The following is a 9,983-nucleotide window of genomic DNA, read 5'->3' on the forward strand; positions in this document are numbered from 1 at the left end:
TAATGTAGGGGATGTGGCTACGTTATCAGGACTGGTCAGACAGCGGCGGGTCTGTATGTAATGTAGGGGATGTGGCTACGTTATCAGGACTGGTCAGACAGCGCAGGTCTGTATATAATGTATTATCAGGACAGGCTCAGGCCGTGTGGGCTTCTTGTCCCGTAGGATGGAACAGGCAGCACGTGGCCCTTCGGGCCGCAGATGGACGGTACCTGAGACGCGCGCTCTGCTGGATTGGATCAGAGACATGGGCTTCATCTCTTGTCTGAACCGTAAAGGCTGTCAGAACCGGCACGTGTTTAAGAGGCTCCACACGCTCCTGGGCCGCGGCGGCGTGAGGGTCCGGTACGTACCGAGGGGCTTCCTGATTAAACGCCGCGTTCTCTAATGAAAGTCTACAGGGGGCGGACTTCATTAGCATTGCCATCTCTCTCTCTCCCCCCCCAGTGAGCCGGAGGTCCGGGCCCGCTGGCGCTTTCTGAAAGTGAAGTTCTGGCGGTTGAAGCGCTTGGCGGACGCCGGACTGGCCCCCGCGCCGGTTATCGGTGCCGACTTCCCCTTTTATGCGGAGATGGAGCAGCTGCTGGCACCGCAGGCTCCCGGTGGGAGGTGGAGGAGGGAGGCGGACAGCACCGGTGAGTGGGAGCCGGGAGGGCCCTCGGGGGTGGGGTTATGTACGGTGTCCTGATTGTTCCATGCACGGTGCGTGCTGAGCTCCTCCCTCCTGTTCTCCCGTCACAGGCTCAGCGCCGTCTCCTCTCCCATCCCCCACTGACTCCGGGGAGGACAGAATGGCCGACGGCAGCGACTTGAATCGGCAGGAAGGGGAGCTGGGGCCCCCGAGACTGAATGTGGACCCCACACCTGACCTACTCAGAGATGCACCCCAAGAGGGGTGGGAACCTGCACCAGGCCTGGGAAATGCCCCCCAGGAAGGTAACAGCGTTATTGAGTTTGACTTTTTCTGGTGACGGGGGCCCCCATGTTCTCCATGTGATGCAGAGCTGTAGATGTGACATAAGGAAGCTTTATTTCGCTGTGAGGGTGGTAGATACATGAAACAGCTGCCCAGCAGAGTGGTAGAGACTAATCCAGTGAGGGAGGATAGGCCTATGGCTCCTCTGTCCTGGGTCTTTACAGACTAGACGGGCCCCGGGGCCCGATCTGCCAGTAATGGAGCTGAAGAGGCCTCAGCAGGCGGTGATCAGCAGCCTCCTGGTTAATAGTCTTCTTCTTGTCTTGACCTCTGCTCTCTACCATCTCTACCTGTGCGGAGGACCAGAGGCTTATTATAGGTAGTCGCACCCAGTCTACCTAAAGCAGCAGCGGTGGTGGTGGGGGGTGGGATTCTGTCTGTGAGGAAGACTACGTTAACCTGTCCTTTATTCCTCCCCAGGCACAGCCTCGCACGGGGGGTCGCTGCAGATAGCTGTGCTCTCTCTCCAGGCCGTGATGCAGCAGTTGCAGGAAGTGATGGAGAGGATGTCGCGCAGCCTGGACCGTCTCTCCGGGGCGGAGGAGCGCGTCTCCGTCCAGCTCGGTTACCTCTCCTCCTTTGTGGTCCAGATGAGCGGGGCCAGCGAGGGGCCCCAGGGCCCGGCAGGAGATCAGGAACCCGACATGCGGAGGTCGCAGGGATCCCGAGCGCCGCGGAGGAGTCTGCGCCGAAAGAGGCCGATAACCTAACGGAGTCCAGCGTGCGAGGGGTTAAAGCGTGTTCAGTAATGATGGATCCGTGTACAGAGAGCCGGGACACAGGAAGCCCCGAGGGGGCGGGGCCAGCGGGAGTGCTGTGGGTCACTGTGCCTTTTCTTTTGTTTAATGCTCCTTGTGGCCCCCGGGGGCCGTTATGTTTATCATACAGATTTTGCTTTATTCAGTAAAAGGTTTAATCTGACTTTACAGGAGCCTCGTGAGGTTTCTTCTTCTGGATGAGTGTGATGTGAGAACAGTGCATTTATACGTTATACAGGGGGGCCGGTCACTGATTTATCTATACATTATACAGGGGGCCGGTCACTGATTTATCTATACATTATACAGGGGGCCGTTCACTGATTTAACTATACATTATACAGGGGGCCGTTCACTGATTTATCTATACATTATACAGGGGCCGGTCACTGATTTATCTATACATTATACAGGGGGCCGGTCACTGATTTATCTATACATTATACAGGGGGCCGTTCACTGATTTAACTATACATTATACAGGGGGCAGTTCACTGATTTATCTATACATTATACAGGGGGGCCGGTCACTGATTTATCTATACATTATACAGGGGCCGGTCACTGATTTAACTATACATTATACAGGGGGCCGGTCACTGATTTATCTATACATTATACAGGGGGCCGGTCACTGATTTATCTATACATTATACAGGGGGACGGTCACTGATTTATCTATACATTATACAGGGGGCCGTTCACTGATTTATCTATACATTATACAGGGGGCCGTTCACTGATTTATCTATACATTATACAGGGGGCCGGTCACTGATTTATCTATACATTATACAGGGGGACGGTCACTGATTTATCTATACATTATACAGGGGGCCGTTCACTGATTTATCTATACATTATACAGGGGGGCCGGTCACTGATTTATCTATACATTATACAGGGGCCGGTCACTGATTTAACTATACATTATACGGGGGGCCGGTCACTGATTTATCTATACATTATACAGGGGCCGGTCACTGATTTAACTATACATTATACAGGGGGCCGGTCACTGATTTATCTATACATTATACAGGGGGCCGTTCACTGATTTATCTATACATTATACAGGGGGCCGGTCACTGATTTATCTATACATTATACAGGGGGACGGTCACTGATTTATCTATACATTATACAGGGGGCCGTTCACTGATTTATCTATACATTATACAGGGGGGCCGGTCACTGATTTATCTATACATTATACAGGGGCCGGTCACTGATTTAACTATACATTATACGGGGGGCCGGTCACTGATTTATCTATACATTATACAGGGGCCGGTCACTGATTTAACTATACATTATACAGGGGGCCGGTCACTGATTTATCTATACATTATACAGGGGGCCGGTCACTGATTTATCTATACATTATACAGGGGGACGGTCACTGATTTATCTATACATTATACAGGGGGCCGTTCACTGATTTATCTATACATTATACAGGGGGCCGTTCACTGATTTATCTATACATTATACAGGGGGCCGGTCACTGATTTATCTATACATTATACAGGGGGCCGTTCACTGATTTAACTATACATTATACAGGGGGCAGTTCACTGATTTATCTATACATTATACAGGGGGGCCGGTCACTGATTTATCTATACATTATACAGGGGCCGGTCACTGATTTAACTATACATTATACAGGGGGCCGGTCACTGATTTATCTATACATTATACAGGGGGCCGGTCACTGATTTATCTATACATTATACAGGGGGACGGTCACTGATTTATCTATACATTATACAGGGGGCCGTTCACTGATTTATCTATACATTATACAGGGGGCCGTTCACTGATTTATCTATACATTATACAGGGGGCCGGTCACTGATTTATCTATACATTATACAGGGGGACGGTCACTGATTTATCTATACATTATACAGGGGGCCGTTCACTGATTTATCTATACATTATACAGGGGGGCCGGTCACTGATTTATCTATACGTTATACAGGGGCCGGTCACTGATTTATCTATACATTATACAGGGGGCCGGTCACTGATTTATCTATACATTATACAGGGGCCGGGTCACTGATTTATCTATACATTATACAGGGGGCCGGTCACTGATTTATCTATACATTATACAGGGGCCGGTCACTGATTTATCTATACATTATACAGGGGGACGGTCACTGATTTATCTATACATTATACAGGGGCCGGTCACTGATTTTTCTATACATTATACAGGGGGCCGGTCACTGATTTATCTATACATTATACAGGGGCCGGTCACTGATTTAACTATACATTATACGGGGGGCCGGTCACTGATTTAACTATACATTATGCAGGGGGCCGGTCACTGATTTATCTATACGTTATACAGGGGCCGGCTCGCCTCAGCATGAAGAAAAATCTTATTGCGGGTCTTGGTTGGAAGGAAGGATTGAGGGTCCCTCCATGGATGGGGGGGAGTGAGATCAAAGTTTTTTTTTAATTATTTTTGCTCGAATGATCGCTCTGTGTGAGAGATTAATAACCGGTTGCCTGCTCACTTCTGAGGCAGGGGGCTGAACATTTGGCAGTTGCGCCCCCCCACCCCAATCTTTATACACTCACCAGGGCAGGAATGAGGTCACATAGCGTTACGTGGTCCGGCGCTTATCGTGTGGCTGTTCACGCAGTGTGCGAGCAGCTACAAAGAGCTGGGTGGGTGTCGGAGTGTATGTATGTGTGTAAGTGTGTGCGTGTGATTATATGCCGCTAGGTGGGTGTCGGGGAGTGGGTGTAAGTATGTATGTATGTGTGTGTAATTATATGCTGCTAGGTGGGTGTCGGGGCGTGGGTGTAAGTATATGTCGGGAGGGTGGGCGTTGGGGATTGTGTGTGATTATATGCTGCTGGGTGGGTGTCGGGGTGTAAGTATGTGTGGGCGGGTGTCGGGGTGTAAGTATCTGTGGGTGGGTGTCGGGGTGTGGGTGGGTGTCGGGGTGTAAGTATGTGTGGGTGGGTGTCGGGGTGTAAGTGTGGGTGGGTGTCGGGGTGTAAGTATGTGTGGGTGGGTGTCGGGGTGTAAGTATGTGTGGGTTGGTGTCGGGGTGTAAGTATGTGTGGGTGGGTGTCGGGGTGTAAGTATGTGTGGGCGGGTGTCGTGGTGTAAGTATGTGTGGGCGGGTGTCGGGGTGTAAGTATGTGTGGGTGGGTGTCGGGGTGTAAGTGTGGGTGGGTGTCGGGGTGTAAGTATGTGTGGGTGGGTGTCGGGGTGTAAGTATGTGTGGGCGGGTGTCGGGGTGTAAGTATCTGTGGGCGGGTGTCGGGGTGTAAGTATCTGTGGGCGGGTGTCGGAGTGTAGGTATGTGTAGGTGAGTGTAAGTCGCTGGTCTTTCCTGCTCGTTAGTGTGAAGCGCGGCTACTCCTGCCATTAGTGACGGGTTAAACAAGTCCCGTAAAGGTTCTGTCGGGACACTCGAAGCTCTAGCGCGTTTTGGTTGGGTCTCTTCGGGCCCCGTGGATCTGTCTGTTTTGACTTTGGAGAGTTTAGGTAGAGCGTCTCCCTCTGTAAACACTCAGGCTTTAGGTGTCTTGCGGTGTCTCCTCCGACTGAGGTCTCTTCACCTTCCTCTGAAAAAACACTCAGCTGATGCTTTACGGCGATGCTAATGAAGTCCCTTCCTCCATAGACTTTTATTAGTCAGAGAGTCCGGCTGGTGATTAAGACGGAGCCATTCTATGGTTTTCCCAGCAGGCAGTATGATAAGGAGTCGGAGGGGGGGGGGTTTAGTAGATCGGGGATTAGATAACAGAGCGAGAATCATACAAACGGCTGATATGCAGCTGCCTGAAAACAATATATTTTGGGGCAAAAAACTGCAAACTGAAAGGACAAAGCCACACAATATTTCTGGAAACTTTATATGGCGCCTGCAGATGGTGTGGCGCCGTTACAGAGGAGAGCGATAATATTTTACAAGGACAATTCCAAATGGACCATAACATGTTAAGACAGACAGGAGGAGAAGCGGGACCTGGTCCTGGGAGCTTACAATCTGCCCACCTTGCAGCTACAGTGTCAAGAGGTGGCCGTGTGGGGCAGCACAGACCTCCACTGCGTGTAAAATACCATCAACCAGGACTAAACGGGGCAGAAAAAGTATTTCCCACACGTGAAACCTATATCGAGACTCCCTCGCCCGCGTGACAGAACGAGAGCGCGAGGATCCCCAGGGCACGGTCACCGGAGCTGATTGGTGAGACAGGACGGGACCGCGTAGACGGCAGTCAGTAACAGATAAAGCTCAGCTCCGTGTCGCAGCACACGTCATCCCACGTGAAGTTATTTTGGGAGGACATTGCGGTGCAGAGTTTGGACAGCGGGTCACTGGGCTCCCTTTCCCCCCAGTTCACGTAGTTCACGGGCTCCCCGTCCGTCCAGTAGAGGTGGCCCCACACCCGATGGCGCCGGAGTCCAATCCACAGACCCTGGACGTTGAGGCTTCTGGCTGCGCTGGTCACCAGCTGCTGGGCCTTACCGTCTGGGACACTGAATAAGTCGGTGTAATGGTGGCGGCAGTAGCGGAGGGCGTCCCACCAACCCAAGGGTGTCCTCACCAAGAAGAGGTCCGCCATGTCACCTGGTGCAGAAACAGAGGGCAAAAGTCACTGTAACAGGTAAGGAAACATCTAAAGCTACAAGACACATGGGGAGAAATAAAGGTGATGTAAAGAGGGAGCGCCCCGGTCAGTAATGGCTCTGGGTACATTAGGACTTCAGGGGTAGAAGACAAATAAAAACTGCTGCCGGGACATGGACACCCTACCTTCACAGGCGGCCATCGTTCTCCCAGAGGAGCTGTAGGAGTAGCTTGTGACGATGGAGGACCAGGTGACAGATTCAGCGGAGCTTGAGGGGCTGGAGCCAGGGGTGATGGAGGTTGTGGGGGTGGAGCTAGGGGCGATGGAGACTTTGGGGGTGGAGCCAGGGGCAATGGAGACTTTGGGGGTGGAGCCAGGACCATTGGTATTTGTGGAGGTGGATCCAGTGTTGGTGGAGCTGCCGGTTGGCGTGGGGACTTTGCTTGGTGGTTCGCAGTCACAGCCGGTATTAGAAAGCGAGAATGAAGCATTTCCTGCGAGACTCGAAGCTCCCGACGCGTTCCCTACAAAAGCAAAATGAAAGGAAGAACATAATGGGCGCTAGAGCCATCCCTGTATCCGTGTAACACGTCTGTGTGCGGGATCCTTACACGTTACTGTATCCGTGTAACACGTCTGTGTGCGGGATCCTTACACGTTACTGTATCCGTGTAACACCCCCGTGTGCGGGATCCTTACACGTTACTGTATCTGTGTAACACCCCTGTGTGCGGGATCCTTACACGTTAGTGTATCCGTGTAACACCCCTGTGTGCAGGATCCTTACACGTTACTGTATCCGTGTAACACTTCTGTGTGCGGGATCCTTACACGTTACTGTATCTGTGTAACACCCCTGTGTGCGGGATCCTTACACGTTACTGTATCCGTGTAACATGTCTGTGTGCGGGATCCTTACACGTTACTAACCCTAACACAACCCCACTTCATATCCTCCACCATCCTACCTCACACCACTTCTCAACAACCCCACCTCACACATCAAATCCCTCCAGGACCCCAACTCACACCCCCCACCACCACAACCCCACTTCACATGCTCCACTAATCCTCCAAACTCTACCTCCGACACCCCCACCACAACCAACACTCACCCGCCACTCAACACCCATAACCATACCTCACATCCCTTCACTACTCCTCAACAACCCCACTCCACACCTTTCCACTACCACGAATCTCTGCACCGCTTCTCACCCCTCCACACCTTCTCACCCCTCCACACCTTCTCACCCCTCCACACCTTCTCACATAATCCCCCCCACCCAGTTACTCCCTCACGGGCCCTCCTCTGATCCCGGTGTAAATAATTCTGCCCAGTTACTTTTACCCCTCATTTGCCACTTACCACTGAAGCTGTATGATGTCACCCAGACGTATTTGCCGGCCGAATGCTGTATGTAGTGAGACCCTTCTCCCACCGAGACCTCGATCCACGAGAACTTCCAGTCTCTGAATGAGTTGTCATCCCACGTGTAGCTAACCTGAATCCCGTCCACAGTCACGTCCGAGGTTTGGCCAGAAGTGGCCGCGACTAGGAGCTGGCTGTGCTGGCCAAACGGAACAAGTGCCACCTGCGCTGTCCGGAACATGGTGGTCGGGAGCAGGATGGACACGTAGGGTCTTAGCGATGAGTTTGCGGCGAGGGAGCTTCCAGCGCAGAGATAAACGGCCATCACATCATGGTCGGCGTCGATGCGAAGCGCGGACACGTTCACCGGAATCTGCATCACATCTGTGCGACCGAGGCTCTGCTCAGCAATCAGGAGGGAAACGTTATACACCCTGACGCGGGTGACTTCGCCGGCGACCACCGCCACTTTATCATCCTTCCGCTGCGGCAAAGACAGCGGGGGCACCAGGAATGCCCTGCCCCAACTAGACGTTGGCATCAGCTGCTCATAGACATAGCCAAAGCTGTACTGTAAATACTGCTGTGAGAGTTGATGGCCGCCCAGGACGGCCACCGGCTGGCTCGCTAGGATAATGGATCCGGAAAGGTCACCATCCAGCTGGAACTGGGCGCTTCCGTAGGGCGCCAGATTCACCGTCACCGAACTACCTGCCGTCAGAGTGGATCCTCTGAACACCACCGGACCCGCTTTCAGAGTGACCGTGACCGAGGTGCTGGTGTTACCGCTGACCACAGCGAACTGGGCGCTGCCAGGTAGGACGGAGGTAGCTGTGATGGTGTAATACTGCATTCCCAGTAACTCTACTGGGTACACGTAGGACCAGTCAAAGCCACCGTTGGCCCAGACCTGTGAGGAGACACAGATGTCCTTATCGGATGTGACCAGAACAGTGCCGGCGGTGAATACAGAACTGCCGGCGAGCATGATGCTGGCGGGCAGGGTGACGTTGGTTGTCTCCCCCTGCTGGATGGTGTAGGTTTGAGAGAAGAAGGTTCCCTTCACTGTCACGTTAACCAGGGTACAGCATTCGAGGCCATGGAGGAGGAGGTCGAACCGCGTGTCCGGCATCCCCAGGGAGGAGATGTCCATGAAGACTGTAACAAAATCCTTCCCTGCAAACAGAGGAGATGTGCCCGTTGCCCCTGCGGGGGGTAAAAAGAGTGTGAAGGGAGATCTCTGGGTGACACGCGAGATGGAACCTTCTAATCTGTGCTATGAGGAGCCGTGGGAATTATACCAGAGGTGGGGTTACTGAGCGATACCCTGCAGGCACACACCTGCCCAGCATCCCCTGATGCCCCTCTTTCCTCCCCTGATGCCCCTCTTTCCTCCCCTGATGCCCCTCTCTCTTCCCCTGTTATCCTCTTTTCTAGGAGGTCAGAATGTTTGCTGGGTATGAGGGTATCGCAGGGTTCTACGGCCCTAAAAGCCCCGATAATGTGTATAGAAACAGCAGGAAACAGCTTTATAAATTAAATGGGGTAAATAAACCCCATTATTCTTCTTCTCCTAAATGTCCCACTCAGTTACACAGATAGCCCCGCTCCAACCACACCTCTAACCACACCCCTAAAACAATAGTGCCCCCTCTAGCCATGGTGGTAGCTGTGGGGTACAGGGCAGTTTAGGGGTTACCTTGGCAAGTTGGGTTGGCGCAGAGTCCGAGGAGGGAGATGATGGCGAGCAGCATGGTGGTATCTGGTATCTGGGGACGTCTGTGGCCGGAGCTGAGTGCAGGCGGCCGTCTGCTTGTTCATGCAAAGCACATGCAGAGATCTGCCTCATGCAAACACACGAAGAGTCACGCAAACACAGACAAACACGCAGCCTCACAGAGCCACCACGGAGCAAGGGCTGGGGGCTCCGACCCGGCACTTACCCCCAGGGCTTTATAATGGGGTCCACACATCACGGAAGATCTGATTGAGACCTCCAATGGTGGCAGCTCCGAGCCAGCGGGGCAACCCACGGGGGAAATGGTTTATCCACAGCCACAAAACACCCAAAGAGACCCCCACATAACCCCGTTACATATATCAATACCCCAACTCATAGAGAGGCCCCCACATACCCCTGTCACATATACCAATACCCCAACTGACAGAGAGACCCCCACATACCCCCTGTCACATATACCAATACCCCAACTCATAGAGAGACCCCCACATACCCCTGTCACATATACCAATACTCCAACTC

General features: G+C 52.6%; 2 protein-coding genes across 2 annotated transcripts; one reads left to right on the top strand and one right to left on the bottom strand.

Annotated features, from left to right (window-relative positions):
- Positions 1-49: 49 nt before the first annotated feature.
- On the top strand, positions 50-1,902 carry LOC128472859 (uncharacterized). Its single transcript, XM_053454827.1, has 4 exons — positions 50-345; positions 448-635; positions 742-936; positions 1,397-1,902. Exons 1-4 carry the CDS (start codon positions 167-169, stop codon positions 1,684-1,686), a joined length of 852 nt encoding a protein of 283 aa, XP_053310802.1. The 5' UTR covers positions 50-166; the 3' UTR covers positions 1,687-1,902.
- A 4,092-nt stretch (positions 1,903-5,994) lies between these two features.
- Positions 5,995-9,637, bottom strand: LOC128472868 (IgGFc-binding protein-like). The gene is made up of 4 exons (XM_053454839.1): positions 9,420-9,637; positions 7,718-8,926; positions 6,534-6,872; positions 5,995-6,347 (listed from the first exon to the last, which is right to left on the bottom strand). Exons 1-4 carry the CDS (start codon positions 9,472-9,474, stop codon positions 5,995-5,997), a joined length of 1,956 nt encoding a protein of 651 aa, XP_053310814.1. The 5' UTR covers positions 9,475-9,637.
- Positions 9,638-9,983: the final 346 nt, after the last annotated feature.

The sequence above is a fragment of the Spea bombifrons genome, chromosome 1 (genome assembly GCF_027358695.1).
Source record: "Spea bombifrons isolate aSpeBom1 chromosome 1, aSpeBom1.2.pri, whole genome shotgun sequence".
In the NCBI taxonomy this organism is placed as follows: Eukaryota; Metazoa; Chordata; class Amphibia; order Anura; family Pelobatidae; genus Spea; species Spea bombifrons.

Coding starts and splice junctions, on each gene's coding strand:
- LOC128472859 (XM_053454827.1), top strand. CDS start 167: ATGGAACAGGCAGCACGTGGCCCTTCGGGCCGCAGATGGACGGTACCT. Junction 636..741: donor GAGGGAGGCGGACAGCACCG/GTGAGTGGGAGC, acceptor CTCCCGTCACAG/GCTCAGCGCCGTCTCCTCTC. Junction 937..1,396: donor GGGAAATGCCCCCCAGGAAG/GTAACAGCGTTA, acceptor ATTCCTCCCCAG/GCACAGCCTCGCACGGGGGG.
- LOC128472868 (XM_053454839.1), bottom strand. CDS start 9,474: ATGCTGCTCGCCATCATCTCCCTCCTCGGACTCTGCGCCAACCCAACT. Junction 6,873..7,717: donor GACATCATACAGCTTCAGTG/GTAAGTGGCAAA, acceptor TTGCTTTTGTAG/GGAACGCGTCGGGAGCTTCG. Junction 6,348..6,533: donor AACGATGGCCGCCTGTGAAG/GTAGGGTGTCCA, acceptor TTTCTGCACCAG/GTGACATGGCGGACCTCTTC.